This window comes from Neoarius graeffei, chromosome 3 (assembly GCF_027579695.1).
Source record: "Neoarius graeffei isolate fNeoGra1 chromosome 3, fNeoGra1.pri, whole genome shotgun sequence".
NCBI lineage: Eukaryota > Metazoa > Chordata > Actinopteri > Siluriformes > Ariidae > Neoarius > Neoarius graeffei.
The window spans coordinates 117264933-117284186 of record NC_083571.1 but is presented as its reverse complement, the minus strand read 5'-3'; the positions used below and the strand labels follow the sequence as shown (position 1 = coordinate 117284186).

Below are 19254 nucleotides of genomic sequence, written 5' to 3'. Positions count from 1 at the left end.
ATACATTGGCAAACTTGGCAACACCAAAAGTCCTGGAAGACCACGGATAGCAACTAAAGTGGATGACCTTGAAGAAAAACTCCTTCACAACATCTAGCCAAGTCAAGAACCCTTCTGAAGAGGTAGGCGCATCGTTGTCGGTCTACAATCAAGAGACGCCTTCATGAATGTGAATACAGAGGGTTTACCTCAAGATGCATCCATCTATTATCTCTAGCTGCTTATCCTGTGCAGGGTCGCAGGCAAGCTGGAGCCTATCCCAGCTGACTACGGGTGAAAGGCGGGGTACACCCTGGACAAGGCCAAGTTTACATTAGACCGTATCTGTCTCGTTTTCTTCGCGGATGCACTGTCCGTTTACATTAAAACGCCGGGAAACGGGAATCCGCCAGGGTCCACGTATTCAATCCAGATCGTGTCAGCTCCGGTGCTGTGTAAACATTGAGGATACGCGGATACGCTGTGCTGAGCTCTAGCTGGCATCGTCATTGGACAACGTCACTGTGACATCCACCTTCCTTATTCGCTGGCGTTGGTCATGTGACGCGACTGCTGAAAAACGGCGCGGACTTCCGCCTTGTATCACCTTTCATTAAAGAGTATAAAAGTATGAAAATACTGCAAATACTGATGCAAATACTGCCCATTGTGTAGTTATGATTGTCTTTAGGCTTGCCATTCTTCCATTTGCAAGTGGTAAGTGACGCGCATGCCCGATATGCGCTGAGATCACACACACACAGCGACTCAGTCCCGAATCCCTGCTCGTGTGCTTCACTCGCGCGCTCTGTGAGCTGCGCAGGGCCGGAGTGCGCACCCTCCAGAGGGCACTCGCTGTTCAGGGCGGAGTGATTTGGAGCGCAGGATGCCTGCAGAGCCGAGCGTATCCGTGTATTGGCGTTGCTGTGTGCACGCTAATCGTTTTAAAAACGTTAATCTGATGATCCGCTGATACGGTCTAATGTAAACCCCACCGTCTCCAGGTCATCACAGGGCTGACACATATGCCGCTTTTCCACTACAAACGCGGCTGAGTTGGGCTGAGCCGTGCCGTGCTGAGTCGAGCTGAGCGGGGCTGTTGGAGTTGCGTTTCGACTACAACCGCGCTGAACCGTGCTGGCTGGAAGTGGGTGGACACATTGGGTGGAGTTAGCGAAAGTGGGTGGACGTCACGTGATGTCGTTAAGCAGCGCAAACAGTGACATCAGTGAGCTTTTAAGCGGTAGTCTCACCACCCGAATAGTAAACAATAAACATGGAGGACATGGAGTCGTTAGTGTTGCTGGTCTTGGTGCTGTGGCTTGTTGTCACCGACAACGCCAACAGATACTGGCAAGAGCGTATAGATGAGGCGAGGCGCATAAGGCTTCAGAAATTCTCGTAATTCGTAATTATTCTTCTTCCGGGTTTACGGTGTTTGCAGATCCCAGCGTGCTCGCGGGGCGTGTGTGGGCATGTGAGGACACTCCTCCTCACTAATCAGTGCACAGGGGAGTGTCTGCTCACGCCCCCAGCCTCACTCGGCGTGCTTTGGCTCGCTTCAGCCCCACTCCAAAACGGTGCGAGTTTTAGGGGCTAAGCAGGGCTGAAGCGAGCCGAGTCGTGCTGTTCTTTGGTAGTCGAAACGCGAGCCGTGTCGGGCTGAAGTGAGTTGAAAAAGGGTAGTGGAAAAGGGCCAATAGACACAGACAACCATTCACACTCACATTCACATCTACGGTCAATTTAGAGTCACCAGTTAACCTAATCTGCATGTCTTTGGACTGTGGGGGAAACCGGAGCACCCGGAGGAAACCCACGCGGAGAACATGCAAACTCCACACAGAAAGGCCCCCGTTGGCTGCTGAGCTCAAACCCAGAACCTTCTCGCTGTGAGGCGACAGTGCTAACCACTGCACCACCGTGCCACCCCCTCAAGATGCAAACCACTGGTAACACTCAAGAACAGAAAGGCAATGTTAGACTTTGCTAGAAAGCCTGCCCAGTTCTGGGATGCAATTCTTTGGACCGATGAAACAAAGATTAACTTGTACCAGAATGATGAGAAGGAAAGGAAGGGCTCGTGATCCAAAGTATATCACGTCATCTGTCAAGCATAGTGGACATGCAGATGTGTATCTGCAAAATGGAACTGCCACTGGTGTTTGATGATCTGAATGCTGATAGAAATAGCAGGATGAGTAATGTCGTACTGAGCATGCTTTTCACTTATTGAAGGCAGAAAGACCCACAAACGAGCAGCAACTGAAGGCGGCTGCAGTAAAGGCTTGGAAAAGCTTCTCAAGGAAGGAAACAGCAATTGGTGACGTCGATGGGTTCCAGACTTCAGGCAGTCATGGAGTACAAAAGACTTGCCTTGAAGTATTAATTTTTTTTTTTTTTTTGTTAAAGCTGAAGGACTACACTTAAACCACATTTTGATAGCTTCAATTTGTGGTGCTGTACAGAGGCAAAGTTATGAAAATTGTGTCACTGTTGTGTATGGACCTGACTATGTACTGTAATGATTTATAAGCCCACTATCTTCTGTCACAGGATGAGTTCCCTTTTGTATCTGGTTCCTCTCAGGGGGTCTTCCTTGTATCATCTCAGGTTTAAAATAGAATGCTCATAATATAAAGTAATTCCTGTGTGATTTGTGTATTTTATTGATTACAGACTGTCAGTGCATGAAAGTGTGTATGCAAAAGCAGTACATGGTGCAAGTGTTGTCTATCCACTTGGTTGATCGAATGCATGTCAAGTATGGGGAAGATTGCGTAGATTTTTCTTTGTTTTCAAAATGTTTACTCGTTGTGATTGTATATTCGTTATATGATATTTTTATAAAGATTTAGGACATCTTTGCAGTTTGGGGTTGCACCTTACTGGAAAGCTTGGATGTGGCTGTGAAAATTTAATGTTCCGTGTCTTTTGACCCCAGCCAGACACCACGTCCCCTGTAGTGTCCCCTCACCAGTCTCCGCCCACCTCGCCTCCTGCGTGGAGGAAGCACAAGCGCCAACCCAGCGGCGGCACCGTGGACCGACAGGCTGCTGTGGCGGGAGCCGTGTGGCCACCATTCAGAGAAGCACAATCAGGTACGTTGTTCATTTTCATGAACCGATTTAATCTGCAGATTAAAGGAATCAGTTCGAATAACTTAATGTATTGTTTCTTTAATTTACATTTTCATTGACTCGACCTTGTAGAATGGGCTAATCATGTGACCTGTTTTTCAAAAAGGGGAATATATTTTAATCATAAGATGGCTGAGTCACTTCCTCTTGTAGATATGTAAACTCTTCACAGTATTGAACGATTGTCCTGTGATGTGATGTGAAAGGAAGCACAAACTGGATTATTCATTGACCTGAACCTTTTAAAGCGACAACATGGCCAGCATTTGGGATTGTATCTGCCTTGACTCACTTTACTCTTCTTATTTCTTGTCATAAGCTTTGTATATGAGTGATTCCACGCTTATGGGTACTGAAATGGGGACATGAACTTATTTTTAAAAATTCACCTAAAACCATTTCTTTTTTTACCATCAGGTCACAAAACATGTAATCTTTAATGAATGATATGTTAAAAGATAACTTTAATTTTCTGAGATGTAATAAAAACATTTATATGCCAAAGTCAGAACGTAACAGAAGTGTTGTGGACATATATATTCTCAATTTTAACAATGTAGAATTACTTTTTGAAACATAGGAAGGTGATGTTTTAGCAAATATAATTAATAAACATGTGTAGTAGAATAAACATACACATTCTTTCAATAAGATTAACATGGTATATAGCTAGATTGCAATTCATTTGTAACAGACGCGAGATGGACAATCGTAACAGAAGTAATGTAACAGACATCATTTTGGAACTCATAGGCTTGACTTTGGCATATAAATATGTTTTTATTACATCTCAGAAAATTAAAGTTATCTTTTAACATATCATTCATTAAAGATTACATGTTTTGTGACCTGATGGTAAAAAAAGAAATGGTTTTAGGTGAATAAGTTCATGTCCCCATTTCAGTACCCATAAGCGTGGAATCACTCATATTATATAGACACGAGTGTTTTTAGTGGGAAATGCACCATTCCTATATAATATTATTATTATTATTATTATTATTATTTTATTCTTATTTTTTTTTTATCTGAACTCCATCCAGGACATGGAGAACCAAAACCAGGACAAATCTCTCGGTCACTCGTGAAGAAATTGATGAATTGTTTTGATACATTTGGGTACTTTTTTGTTTGTGAATTTGTCGATCTCTAATAAGAAAATCACGCATTGGCTTGAATTTTATCTTCTCGTGTTGAAAAACTTGCATTTTTCATATGAAATACATCATTGACCTGAGTGACGTATTTAAATAATATTGGCTGGCGTTGAGTGGTATATCAGATATATTCCATTCAGCTAGCATGATGTTGAATGAGTCGAAGACGAGTCGCTGAATGGAATATATCTGATATACCACAAAAAAAGCTTGTTATTATACACAACACATCTTTCTCTATCAAAGTTCTCTCAAAATCTTTCGTATTGACTGAAGCAAACCTGTCAGCATGTGTGTTTACAAATTGTCACAGTTGCTCGCTAGTGCAGAAGTTTTACGTCTCCGATGTGTGACGTCATGTCTTGACAACCGTGCAGTATCGTAAACCATATTCAACACTCATTCTCCATTGGGTAGAGTGACGTAATCCACGTAGGATAAGCGATATGCTAACAATATTGCATGCTGTCAAACCAAATGAATGAAACCCGCTAGAAGGAAATAGAACACGTTTTTATTCCATCGAAAAAGTGTCCTGTATGTATAATAATTCCCGATATTTCACTCTGATGACGTCACTCCCAGAATTTTCCCGCTGACTAGGTATGCGTTGTTAAAATGGTGAACCGGTTCAAAATTAAAATTCTTTTGATTAACTTGTATGGTTTTTTTTTTTTTTTTTTTGGTGGGTGTGTCCATATAATATAAAGAAATGAAGTTTATCATCTTGTGTTTGAAAAATATATGCATTTACTACTCAAACTTCATATCTTCACGCAACCATGTAATATCCTCAACGTAGTTTCTGTGAGCAAACCTGCATTTGACATCAGACAACATCTCTTGTTGTGGATACATTTGCAAAAATAAAATTCTAAGCACACACTGGATGTGTAGAGTATCGAGATTCAGCTAATCTAATCTGCTCCAGTGCAGATATGTCGGTCAGGGATGTCCACCTGGTATCTGGAATAGATTTATGCAATATCCTCCAGAATTAATGGCACCCTTCAGAAAAATTAGCATACAATCACATCATTTTAAAAATAATAATTAAAAATTTACTCAAGCAATAGGAGAAACTTTTTGTTCTAACAAAAAATAAGAGCCACAGTCTGTAAATAATATTAGAAACAAATCCAAACGAATGCCTGGAAAAAATATTTTGGCTGCTCTCTGTCCCCAGAAGCTCTCTTGGCTTTAACCAGTTCCATGGAGTAAAAATATGGTTGCGCACATGTAAAAATCCTTTTATCCATTATTTTGTGAAAAACCAAAGAACTTTTAACGTGCGTATGACAGATGGTTGTTGTTGTTGACATGCACAAATCACATACTTGACATATAAAGCAGCCAAGTGGATTCAAAAATACCATTAGAACTATAATAGGGTGCAATTAATTCTGGAGAGCATTGCAAAGCATCTGCTTCAATTTTTAAAATCCACTTCTGAAGTGTTCCTCCTCATCACCTGCCCTCTCCCAACACTGTTCACGAATAAAGGTCCAGTAGCAGGTGATGGGATGTGGTCTGCTCACTCTCCTCCTCCCGTTCAGGAAAACTGGGTCAGTTTTACAGACACTCCTCCCTCCAGCACACTTCCAGCAATGCATCCCTCTTCTGCTCAGGTACTACACCGTCCACATCTCTCAACCTATGGCCTGTCTCAATAGCTTTTTTTTTTTTTTTTTGTTGTTTGCCAACCTTATTATGGAAGTTGTTTATATAGCTTCTGTTTATAAAGTATCCTCTGTCATGATGGGGTAAGCACAGGCCTGTTTTAATATTTGTCGAGCCCACACACACACACACACACACACACACACACACACACACACACACACACACACACACCTTAAAGCCCATTACTGATGCCTGCAGCAAACAAAGCAAGTATCCATGGGAACCTAGAAAATGTTTACACGTACAACAGTTCTTATCTTTTGCCCTTGTCGTTTGATTTGAACCTATTCTACTATATTTATTTCCCGTTACCAAATCACTGGGGCTTTTATACTTTTTCTTTGCAATTATAATGTCATTTCTGTTTTCTGTGTCGAGTATTTGCAATACCCTACAAGTATTCGATTCTCAAAGGATATTTGTCATCTGAAATTTTCATCTTTAGTTTTGCACCAGAGCTGTCCGGCTGAAGGAGTTAACAAATGTCAGTCAAAATCAGGGCTTTGAACCGGTTCAAGGAACGAAAACGAAAACCGGGAACTTTTTCTATTTCACATGGAACAGAAACGAAACCAGAAACTTTGTATTATTTTTTATGTTCCGGAACAGAAACGCTTATTAAAAATAATGGTAACCGGTTAATACCGGTTTTTATTTCGTTCCTCAAAGTTTCCGTAGCCTACAAATAAAAATCATTCTTCTCCTGCGCAAGTTTCTATGACCCGCTGGGGTTCACTTCCTGTGTGACGTTCGCTGACTGAATGGAGAGAGCGGGAGGGTGGACTACTATCATGTCTCCACATCTTAAATAAGAGGTAAATATTGCAGTCTATCGTTATTCAAAAACGTCAATTTCAAACACGATACCAATATATTTGTCCACGTTAATGAGAGGCTCGCGAACATTAAATGACGTTAACCTCTGTTAGCCTATCAATGCATAGGGCCTGACTAGCCTTTGGTAACGCACTAAACAAATTATCTTTCATTTTTGGCACTTTTTCTGTTTGTGTAGATGGGAAGACGTACTGAGAATCCAAATCGCCAACATTTGAAATAATAATAGTTTTGAATTATTTCTTGTCTTATTTAATGAAGGTTGTAATAGAATTAGCCTACATTTGGCTTAAGCTGGATGAGACAGAGACATAATTTTATAGCCATTTGTTAAACAGCTGACAGGGAACGTAATTAACCGTTCCGGGAACGAAATTTTTTTTTGTTCTAACCGGTTCGGGAACGTCTATTTAATGGTGGAACCCAAAACCGGAAACGTTAAAATTCCGTTTCTGTTCGGAACGAACCAATAGGAAAAAAATTCTGGTTCAAAGCCCTGGTCAAAATATTTTCCATAAATACACACTAAAATCTCCATATACGTGCTTTGGAGGACATTATTAAGCTGCACAATTGAATTTCCCCTTTTAAATTTCTGTAAAATGGCAGACAGTTTTTACAAATGTACACAGTGGAAACACACATTTTGGGTTAAACAGACTTGTTTGTTTATATAGTAGTTGTTGGGTTAGTTAACTCTGTATACTATCTGGCCAAATGTTTGTGGACACCTGATCACACCCATGTGTGTGAAACAAATGAGGCACACAGTTGTATAGAATGTCCTTGTGTGCTGTAGCATTAGTTTCCCCTCACTGGAACGAAGAGGCCCAAACCTGTTCCAGCATGAACGATGCTCCTGTGCACAAAGCAAGCTCCATGGAGACATCGTTGGCAAAGGTTGGAGTGGAAGAGCTCTGGTGATCTGCACAGAGCCCTGACCTCAACCCCACTGAACACCTTTGGGATGAACTGACTGCACCCCAGACGACATCACTGTCTGACCTCACTCGTATTTTTGTTGCTGAATGAACACACATTTCCACAGACATGATCAAAAATCTAGTGGAAAGCCTTTCCAGAATAACGGAGGTTGTTATAATGGCAAAGGGGGGAATTTGGATGTTCACTGGGAGTGGATCAGGTGTCTATAGGCATTTGGCTGTATAATGTAGCTGTCGTCCAAAACTAAAGAACATGCCAGATATGACCTCAAACTTGGATTTGTATTGCAGGCAAAATTGTATGAATTAGCTTTCCTCTGAGAATTTGAACCCGTTTCTTTTAAATACTTTTCATGCTGTTTGAAGTTGCTTTTGTGCCCATTTCTAAATGCTGCTGCATCTGCCATTGTGTGCCATAGGAGAGCACAACAGTACGAACAGCGGGATCTGCTGCTACTACAAACGAGATCCAAAGACAGGCCAGTGGTTATGACGACCCCTGGAAAATCACAGATGAGCAAAGACAGTATTACATTAATCAGTTCAAAACTATCCAACCTGATCTAACAGGTTTTATCCCAGGTAAATGGGCTGAACTTTTGACACTAATGTCTGTAGACACATGGTTTTGATTTTCATTCATATTTGTTTTTGATAAACTGACGGGTGATTTTTGTTCCAGGTTCTGCTGCAAAGGAGTTTTTTACTAAGTCAAAGCTGCCTATTTTAGAATTGTCTCACATTTGGTAAGCTGCTTTACTGAGATTAGTGTGTTTTGTGTTTGTCTTGGGCGACCTTGCTTAAGCCTGTTCAAAAACAAACATGCACTACCAGTCAAAATGTTGAGCATACCTGCTCAGTGAAGAGTTTTCTTAGTTTTTACTATTTGTATATTAGTTTAGGATTATAACGAAGATATGGCGCATGTTTTTAACCTTGAGATCAGCTGGGGTTACAGGAGATTATATTATTAACACTATTAATAATATAATGACGCTTAAAACCATATTCAACAACGTTCACGGTTGTACTGTAGATTCACAGGACAGCAATGTAATTTTTTTTTTCATGGTACAGTCATGGTTTCTGGTTAGAAGCACTACAAAATACAGTATTTGTGTTTATATTTTGCAGTGTATGCCAAATTTCTAAACAGTAATAAGTGATATTTTAGTCTGTAGCTTACTGCAGCAGTGTCTGTTAAAATCTGCTGCTGAGTGTAGGAGTGAAAACCTCAGTGGATTAACACTCATGATAGATATTTGCAAATATTGCGAGAACTCTGTGCCCTTAAAATGGGGTCACTGGCCAAAAAGGTTGGGAACCTGACATCTGGAATTGTACAGGTTGAACGAGATCATTTTTATATAAATAAAATATTTAATGATATTTCTGATGAAGCTTTGTCCATTATTAAAACCTGGAAGGATCGTGGAGAACCATCAACTTCACAGAAGAAATGTGGTCAGAGATCACTTAAGGGCTTGGTGATTTTGGAATTGTGAAAAATCAACAGTAGAACTCATGGCTGTGTTTTAATAGGGAAAGTAAGACTGTGTGGCCAGAAGAAAACCACTTGTGAGAATAATCAGAAGAAACTTTGCTAGGGAGCATCAAGATTGGACTCTGAAGCAATGGAAAAAGGTCATGTGGTCTGACGAGTCTAGATTTGCCCGATTCCAAAGCAGTGGGTGTATCAGGGTAAGAAGGGAAGTGCAGGAAGTGATATACCCATCATGTATTGAGGTATTTCACCTGATGTCACAGGGTCACGTGACGCCCCGGTGTCCACCATTTTGGACGGCAAGCTAGCTAATGTCAACAACAGTAGCTAGTATGTTACTGTAGCAATATTTACGTTCAGTCATTTGGATGACTGTTAAAACCTTTTAGTCTCAAGTTTTTCCTTTACTGGATTTACTAGTTTACTGAGCTAGCGCGCGATGGCTCCCGGCCTGGCCGGCGAGCGCGCGATGGCTCCCGGCCTGGCCGGCGAGCGCGCGATGGCTCCCGGCCTGGCCGGCGAGCGCGCGATGGCTCCCGGCCTGGCCGGCGAGCGCGCGATGGCTCCCGGCCTGGCCGGCGAGCGCGCGATGGCTCAGTAAGCTAGTAAATCCAGTAAAGGAAAAACTTGAGACTGAAAGGTTTTAACAGTCATCCAAATGACTGAACGTAAATATTGCTACAGTAACATACCAGCTACGATGTTGTTGACATTAGCTAGTGCTAACAACTAGTTGCTAATACACTGCTACAACTACACCGACCCTAATAATACAGTTCTTGGTCATTGCCTGGTAACAGCAAATTTATAACGGGCCATGTCTCAACAGACTAAGAAGTTATTTCAATGACATTTAATAACATTTTGTTTATCCTGAGGACCGAAAGTAAATGAAAATGTGAACAAACCTTAGCTGTAATCAGATGGCGACCACCGGCTCCAGGGACGACCCGCTGATGTAGGCATGTTACCCAGCCTGACACAAAATATTTGTAGGCATCCAAACTCGTATACGCTTTCAGATCAATACCTGTGTATGGCAATGGATTTTTAATGACATAAGTATACAGATCATGTGGGCCGAAGTCAGGTAAAGACGAGGGCTTCGTGTACTTCCGTACGTCAGTGAACAATCCTGGTGGAAGCAGGTAGACGTCGTTCTCTAAGCCTGCTAACCTCAATTTTTGCAAATCCCTCTCCCTCTGCTCGCCCTGTAAATGCCCTACGTCGCTGGATAGTGAAGGTGTTTTCTGCATCTCGCTCCTTTTTCTTTTATGTTTTTCGTTTGTCGCCTTCCTCGCGTTCAAACTGATTCGATCCGTGCCGTCCAAAATGGCAGCATCACATGACTTGGTCACGTGAGTGAAATACCTCAATAGTGGCCACTGTATAAGCCTCTGGAGGCAGTGTTATGATCGGGGGTTGCTTCAGTTGGTCAGGCTGAGGCTCAGCAACTTTGTGGGAATGAAATGAGGTCAGCTGACGATCTGAATGTAGTTCAGGGAGCATGAAGAATCATTTTCACACATGAAATGGCCACCATGGGGTCCTGATCTTAACCCCATTAAAAGTCTTTGGAATGTGCTCGGGGAGACTGTATGGAGTGGTTTGACTCTCGAGTAGGCAAGATCTCAGCAAAAAAATAATGCAATTCTGAATGAAGAAAAATGTTGATGCTGCATAAGGTTGTTGGAACAATGCCATGACACATGCGCACCATAATCAAAGCTAAAGGCGGGCCAACCAAATATTACATTACGTTAATGGCATTTAGCAGATGCTCTAATCCGGAGTGACGTATAACATGCCCAGAGCAGCCTGGGGAGCAGTAGGTGCCTTGCTTAAGGGCACTTCAGCCATTCCTGCTGGTCCAGGGAATTGAACTGGTAACCTTTTGGTCCCAAAGCTGCTTCTTTAACCACTAGGCCATGGCTTCCCTTTGTCTAATTCAAACCAAAGCAGTTTGTGAGTCGGCATAGAATAAGACCTTTTTAAAAATATTCTGCCTAAGTGCAGTGTGTCCAAACATTTGACTGGTAGTGTAATACAGAGGAACAACATAGTGCTTGTATTTTAATCATTTTAGTGTACATGCAGTGTTGTTGTTTTTAGGGCACTTCTGAGACATTAACTGTTCTTGCTAGTGTTCTCACTCAGTGATCTAGCCACACTGCATTTTCTGAGTTATGGTTGTAAGAGGAAGTCAATTTCTTGGGGGGAACCACAAAATACACTGATGGTTTTTGTGTAAAGTATTGTTGGGCTTTTTTTTTTTTCCTAATAAAAGGACTCCATATAAAGATTTTAAATCCCCCCCGCAGGGAGTTATCAGATTTTGATAAAGATGGTGCGCTGACCCTGGACGAGTTCTGTGCAGCGTTTCATCTCGTGGTTGCCAGAAAGAACGGTTATGACCTTCCTGAGAAGCTTCCAGAGAGCTTAATGCCAAAGCTTATTGACTTGGATGACTCTGCAGGTATGAAGAACAGACAAGAAACCCAAGAAATGTGTAACTAGAATGATAAAGGAAGTAATATTTCAGATACCAGGATCAACATGCAGAATGCAAAAGAGCACATCGGATATATGGTAGTTGTGTGTGTGTGTGTGTGTGTGTGTTTATTAGGAGTCCCAGAGCCTGCACCTGAAGTGGGCTTCTCTGGTTCCCCTGTGGAGGTGACGCCTAATAAATCTCCCTCCATGCCTTCCTTAAACCAGAACTGGCCTGAGCTCAACCAGAGCAATGAGGTTTGACCTGAATTTCTTGACTAAAATACAGCAAAATTACAGAAGATAAACCTTTAATATCGTAGTTTTATTACAGAATAATAATTTATCCTGAATGTAGTCTGTCAGCTGAGGCATGATTTATTTATTTATTTATTATTATTTTTTTAAAAGCCAGAATTAGAAAAATCATAAGCTTATTATGAATCTCACTGCGCTTATCCAGTCCTATATTTTGCTCATCTGAAACGCTAAAGAGTATTAGCTAATGCAGGGCTTTTCAAAGTGTGGGGCGCGCCCCCCCTGGGGGGCGCCAGAGTTCTTCAGGGGGGGCGCAACGTGAGAGACAAAATGGATCGATTTTTAGTACCTAAAGCTACAGTGAAGCCCTGTGATGACCTGGCGACTTGTCCAGGGTGTACCCCGCCTTTCGCCCGTAGTCAGCTGGGATAGGATCCAGCTCGCCTGCGACCCTGTAGAAGGATAAAGCGGCTACAGATAATGAGATGAGATGAGCTACAGTGAGTGAGGAGACAGAGTCTGGGCCAAGCAAAAAAACAGAGCCTCCAGGATGTTGCGATTTGCAACTTCAGCGCAAATTCAACCAATCCCCGCGAATTCAGGGCGGTGTTGCAAATATATCCAATCACCGCAACTTTCCCGCAAATTTGACCAATCGTTGGCGTTGTCTTGAGGTGACGTCGACAAACTACCTTCCGCCTTACTTCCGTGTGTTCAAGAGAAGCAGCATGCGCGTTGTGTTGCCAGATTGGACGATTTCAAGTGCATTTTGACGGGTTTTGAACATATGTTGGACTGGAAAACGTCAGCAGTATCTGGCAACACTGAAAGTGTGTTATGTTTACAGTGAAGGACTGTGTGCACTTTATTTATTTATTTTTTTTACTTAATACAAGAAGTTAATGGATGCCAACATTTTTGCCAAAATGGTATTTTATTTTCCATTGTTTAGGCAGCTTCAGCATCATACTGTGAGATTCTGTTCAAATTGTTTTTTTTTTTTCTTCTCTGAAGCCTGAGCCATTTATTTTATTAGTTTATAATTATTGTTTAATTTAGTCTTCAGGAGAGACTGCCTGCACACAGTACTAGTATTAATAGTTTTTTTTTTTTTTTTTTCTTACATGAAAGCTGAGGCATTTATATTATATTTTAAGGTAACTTCATGTTGTGCTGTGAGGTTCTATGCACTTTAACTTTTGAACCAACAGGTGCATTTGGATAAGTAAAGCCTATTTTTCTGCATTTTTGTAGTCCTGGTAATCTTTTATATTGGCAAAGTTGTTTATAGGACCATTTCTCTTTGTTTTTTTAATCAATAGTTTTTCAGTAATAACTTAATATTTAACATATCACTCAATTTTAATCACAAAAAGAGAAAATCGCAACAATTTCTCGCAACTTTCACTTCCTCCCGCAATGTAATCGCAACAAAAACCTAAAAAACACCGCAACTTTCATCGCAATTTTTTTGGAAAACCCCCCGCAACATCAGACATTTTAGCCCGCAACAATCACAAAAAAGGCCCGCGGAATCCTGGTGGGACTGAAAAAAGAAGGAAGTATGACCACGATTATTTAAAGTTTGGATTTTCATGGACTGGATCTGAAGATGCTCCACTGCCACAGTGTGTTGTCTGCCAAGAGGTGCTAGCTAACGATGCTATGGGATGTTTAAAATGTGTAAAACAAGATGTTTTAAAAACCAGATGTTTAAAATGTGAAAAAGAAAAAAATGTGTACAACAACCATTTTTTAAAAATACGAATGGAACATTAAGTATAGCAACAACAAAAATTGTAAGGGGGGGCGCTGTTGTTTATTTGCTCTCCGAGGGGGGGCTGACTCTCCCACACTTTGAAAACCCCTGAGCTAATGTAATTGAATCCAAGTGTAGAAAAAATAATCATCTATGTAAGCGTACCAATATAGGTATTTGACAGAGAAAGGGTACTCAGGAGGACAGGGCAATGCTTTTGTGTCGGATATTGACACAACTTTGGCTAACAATTTACTGTTCGTTATGTTTTAAACACCTACATCTTACTTGGATGTTATTCATATCCATCTATGTTTTAGGTCGACGCTTTTTCAAATGTGATCATGGGGGGCTAACTTTAAAATTCTCCCATTATGAATGATGCTGTATGTCTAATCTGCTAGCAAGGCATGCCTCTGGCCTTCCGTTTAGCATCATGACTGCATGTCTAAATCACCACACGTTTATAACCTCTGATAGACCTGGTTATGCGCTTGATGACTATTTTGAGACGGTTTCTGAAAATGGTATTGAGCCGGCCATGGTCTTTTGTGTGGTGATCTGGGAATGCAGGTTGCACAATGCTAACCTGGTGCTTAGAGCTGCATTAGCCTTTTCACTCCAATACCAGAAAAGAAACCAACTTCAAAGAACAAACGTGTCTTGTCAGATGAACTACATTTAATTAAATTTAACATTTCATATAAAGGTTAAGCGTTGTGGTATTTGGTCATTATGTCCCTCACTGTTCCTGCTCTGGGAAAGCATGGGCAGCTGTTTTCTGCTTTGTTCAGTAAAACTGTGAGATGAGACTCTTATTTCTATCTGTACCAAAGATATTTATTACAGTACATTGATATTTTGGTTGGGGGTGTCGTGTTGGTGCTGCACATTATCTCTCTTATTCTCTGTTGATTTGTTGTGTTGGGAGAGTGTAAGCTGTAGTTCTACTGCAGGCTCACTGGTGCTGTTGTGTTCAGCTGGACGCGAGTCCGGCCTGTGCACCCTGCTGACATGTCTCCATGTCTCTGCTCTGTCTCTCCAGCAGTGGGAGACTTTTAGCGAACGCTCCTCAAGCTCACAAACTCTGACCCAATTTGATTCTAACATTGCACCAGCTGACCCTGTAAGTCAATCACTTAGTGCTCTTTCATGATTAATGATTTTTCATTAACCCTTGGGATTCTGTCGGGGGGGGGGGGGAATGCATGTTTTCATTGCTAAATCATCTGCACCAGTGGCCAATACAATTTATTTTTGTTTTTCTTTTTGGTTTTGCTTGCTAAGCCTGTGAATGATTGTTTTGCTCTCTCTGTTCGCATAACTCGGTCTAGGTGGTGATTACCGATGGTCCTGTTTATGAAACAAAAGAAAGCGATGATAGAGCTGGGCGATAACGGATGTGTGTGGGTTTTTTTTTTTTTTTTTAAATAAACTGAGTCACTGTTCTTTCAGAAAGTTCAGAATTGCATCTGCATTATGTTCATAATTTTCAACTCTGAGTGAAGGCGTGTAATTTCTTTGGTTTAAGCCCTCCTCTCTTCACTAGTTGAGGTAGGGCTTAAAGACAACCTGAAATCAGAATTGGGCAGTTGTTTGTTGAAAGGGCAGACACAAATATATTTTTTATATATGAGGATCATTTTCCTCAATAAGTAAATAACCAAGTAATAATAATTTTGTCATTTGTTTAACTGGGTTCTCTTTATCTACTTTTAGGGCTTGTGTGAAAATCTGATGTTTTAGGTCATATTTATGCAGAAATATAGAAAATTCTAAAGGGTTCACAAACTTTCAAGCACCACTATGTTTTTCTGTAACATCTCATAAACAGGCTATTCTGTGTCTGGGAATTTATTTAATTTGAGGGGATTAAAGCAAATAATGTGCATGAAATCACTCGCTTGGCGCAGTCAAGCAGACAGAGGAAGTCCGTGTGCGCATGCGCAGGTTTACCTTCTTCTTCTTTTGGGTTTTACGGCAGCTGGCATCCACAGTGTTGCATTACTGCCATCTACAGGTTTCCCTTTGAGCGTGCACTGACAGTTCCATCATTCTGTCGTTAAACGAACAGCTGATCACACCGAGGTGCTCGCTGAGCGCCCATATTTATTAGTTTGGTCCTGCGTTTCCTTTCCTTCGTATATAACATAACGTCTTTTCTTCTCGCTTTCTTTCCGTTACTGTAGTCGCTCTTTCACATTTCATTCGCACACTCGTGTCCTCCATTTTTCTCTCCTGTTTCAAATTTGTATCCCACAATGCCTTGCGTGAACGGGGAAAGCCCACTACGTGATGCATGACATGGTATCTTGAATTGGGTCATGGTGAAGCAGGAAAAAATAGCGGAGAATTTAGAGCCACGTGGAGATAAATTTATTAATTGTTCTGTTAAAAATAAAACCTAATAAAATTGGAAGTCTGTTATTATTATTATTATTATTATTTATTTTTTTTTAATTCAGTAGCTTTCGGTCACTAAACAAAAATAACTGGATGTCGGGAAAATTCTTTTTATGACCTACACTTGAAAAATCTGAAAGGCAGTCTAGCTTTAAATAATTGTCCTCATTCCTGGGACTAAATTTTCCTTTATTTCTAATCTGGCTGTGTTGCACAAAACAAGCATAACCTCGCTCTAGCTCTGCGTCTAGCGCTGCCAGATGTGCTATTTCACTCAAATGTGCGTCACTGTAGAAGAAAACTACATTAAACATTATTAAATAAAAGATTCAATGATTAAACAGCTGGTGATTTTGCAAACTGAAATTCAAATGCAGTGTGAGTATTTGGTACTCATTCCTGGGTAATAAAGTGAATCTGACTCTGAAACCACACAAAGAATTATTGGTCGTATTAGAGTCGCTTTGGTGAAATATTTATTGCAGGTATTTACTCCACACCCCATATCGCCAAGCTCTATCTGATCCATGTTCTGTCAGTTCAGTTTGCTATACAGGTGGTTTTTCAGTACGTATTATTTATTTATTTTTGCTGGACATTTGAGCTTGGGGTGTCTAAATGCCTATTGCACTCCATGAGGAGTAAAGGAAGATCCTTCACACTGCAGTAACGAATGACACGTGAATATTTTACAGGATACAGCCATCGTGCATCCTGTACCCATCCGTATGACGCCTAGCAAGATACACATGCAGGAGATGGAACTGAAGAGAACTGGAAGTGGTAAAGAACTTCTCTATTTACGCTAAATAACTTTTATGCTGGTGCCAAATTTATAAAACCTTTCACTGTTGATCATTAAAAATTACTTTGGTACACAACAGTCAGCTTGACATACAGGAAGGTATCAGTAACCAACCTTCATTTCTCATGAAAAGCCTTTTAATTGTTGATTGATTTTTTTTGTTTTGGTTTAATTATGTATTCACTTTTCACATTTATTCAGCCAATTCAGGAGAAAAATGCAGAATGGGGAAAATGCTTTTCATTCCTGGCGGCATTTACAGGCATACATAATTATGGCTTCACTTCTGGGACTAAATTTTCATCCTCTCCCTCCGAGTGTGCCAGTGTTTACAGGAAGTAACTTGTCTCACAGATGTTCCATGTACAATGTGTCGTTCTTTCATACGTTTTTAAAAATTGTTAGCAGAACAAAATATCGGGCGGCACGGTGGTGTAGTGGTTAGCGCTGTCGCCTCACAGCAAGAAGGTCCTGGGTTCGAGCCCCGGGGCCGGCGAGGGCCTTTCTGTGTGGAGTTTGCATGTTCTCCCCGTGTCCGCGTGGGTTTCCTCCGGGTGCTCCGGTTTCCCCCACAGTCCAAAGACATGCAGGTTAGGTTGACTGGTGACTCTAAATTGACCGTAGGTGTGAGTGTGAATGGTTGTCTATGTGTCAGCCCTGTGATGGCCTGGCGACTTGTCCAGGGTGTACCCTGCCTTTCGCCCGTAGTCAGCTGGGATAGGCTCCAGCTTGCCTGCGACCCTGTAGAAGGATAAAGCGGCTAGAGATAATGAGATGAGATGAGAACAAAATATCAGGACATGCTATTCTAGAAAAAGAATCCGCTGTTGGGTAGTAAGAGTGACTGACTCTGCTTTGTATTGAAGGTGTAACAGAACACACTGTCATGGTTTGTTCTTTATATAATAGCTTTAATATTCTAATGAGCAATTTGTGGTTTTAAAGCCCTCTGTGGCCTGCAAGGCATATCCCACTTGAAATTAAAAAAGTGATAAACCACTCCCTTAGTTTATGCGACTCTGTTTCCTCTGTTGAAACTACATGTGCCTTGTGAGCTGCAGAAATTAGTGCTAGAAATTTCATAGTGGTAACAGCAACTCCCAAATGCAGACCGTGGGGTGGGTTATTCAGGAAAAAAGCTATTTAAGTCTTATAATAGTAAGTAGTAGATGTGTCGCAGCTAAGAAATTACTATCAGTATAAAATTTCATAGAAACTGTTTGTTTAATGTGAGAAATATAATTATATACATGCATATATAATAAGGATTTCGCAGCGTCTCATTCATTCACATTAAAACCAGAAATCTGTAAGAATGTAAAGAGCAAAAGGTTCAGTTTGCAGAAATGACTTGCCTTTTATTTGACAGACCGTACGAATTCATCAATCAACAGTCACTTAGAGGTAATTTATCCAGTACGGATAATCCGAACATAAAGAAAGGGAACGCAGGCACTTTGTTTAATTAGGAAATGCAGTGACCGTCAGATTTGAGAAGTTTTAGTGCACTGTTGGCTCATGCACTACATGAGCCATGGATCCTCCATCCAAGCCCTGTATAAGGAACTGTTTGACTTGTTCGATATAAATCTGTCTTTAGTCAGATGTAGACACCGCTGTCCTGGATTGCAGAGACGCTTCCATCCAAACACAAAAAACTTTCTCACACTGTTTTGATTCTACAGACCACACACATCCAACAAGTCCATTAATCGCAAAACCTCCTGAACTCTCAGAAGAGAAAAAGCTAGCAGCAATTAAATTCCCTGGCAGCACTGTAGGTAAGTTATTTACCAGCACTGTGAGCTCGGTTTGGTTTTAGCAACGTAGGCATTTTTAGACAAACCATAAACGTCTTCTTGTCCTGCAGGTGACGGCTACAGCAGCTCTGATTCATTTACATCTGATCAGGAACCTATTTCAAGTGCTGCAACGAGACAGAGGTAACGCACATCGCGTGTGTGTCTCTAAATATAACCTCAGTCCACCCTTGCATACCCCTCCCACCACTTTTTCTTTCTTCCTCCTCCCTTTGCTAAATGGATAACATGATTACTTTCCATATCCTTTATAGCTGTAGTTCTCAAGCTAGAGTCCATGAAGTAGAGCTGGGGGGGGGTTCATGATTTTTACTTACTTAATATTCATAAGGTCAAGAATGTTAGTGTACACATTTGAATAATATGCCAAATATCTGAAAAGTTGGAACGTGTTCACAAAAATAAAAATGTACTGGTCCATGAAATTTATTTTATAATTCAAGGGGTCACTGGGTCCAAAAAGTTTGACACCAGG

At 41.0% G+C, this 19254-nt stretch overlaps 1 protein-coding gene across 3 annotated transcripts in view; it reads left to right on the top strand.

Moving 5' to 3' along the window:
* reps1 (RALBP1 associated Eps domain containing 1) overlaps window positions 1-19254 on the top strand; it is a 61170-nt gene that overhangs the window by 32818 nt on the left and 9098 nt on the right. For 2 of the 3 annotated variants that reach the window (XM_060917980.1, XM_060917978.1), the window contains exons 4-13: window positions 2924-3080; window positions 5780-5904; window positions 8160-8322; window positions 8423-8486; window positions 11566-11720; window positions 11871-11992; window positions 14797-14877; window positions 16850-16937; window positions 18645-18740; window positions 18830-18902. In XM_060917980.1, the coding sequence (XP_060773963.1) occupies window positions 2924-3080; window positions 5780-5904; window positions 8160-8322; window positions 8423-8486; window positions 11566-11720; window positions 11871-11992; window positions 14797-14877; window positions 16850-16937; window positions 18645-18740; window positions 18830-18902 (1124 nt within the window). The remainder of the gene's footprint in view (window positions 1-2923; window positions 3081-5779; window positions 5905-8159; window positions 8323-8422; window positions 8487-11565; window positions 11721-11870; window positions 11993-14796; window positions 14878-16849; window positions 16938-18644; window positions 18741-18829; window positions 18903-19254) is intronic. The other variant, XM_060917979.1, reaches the window with a different exon arrangement.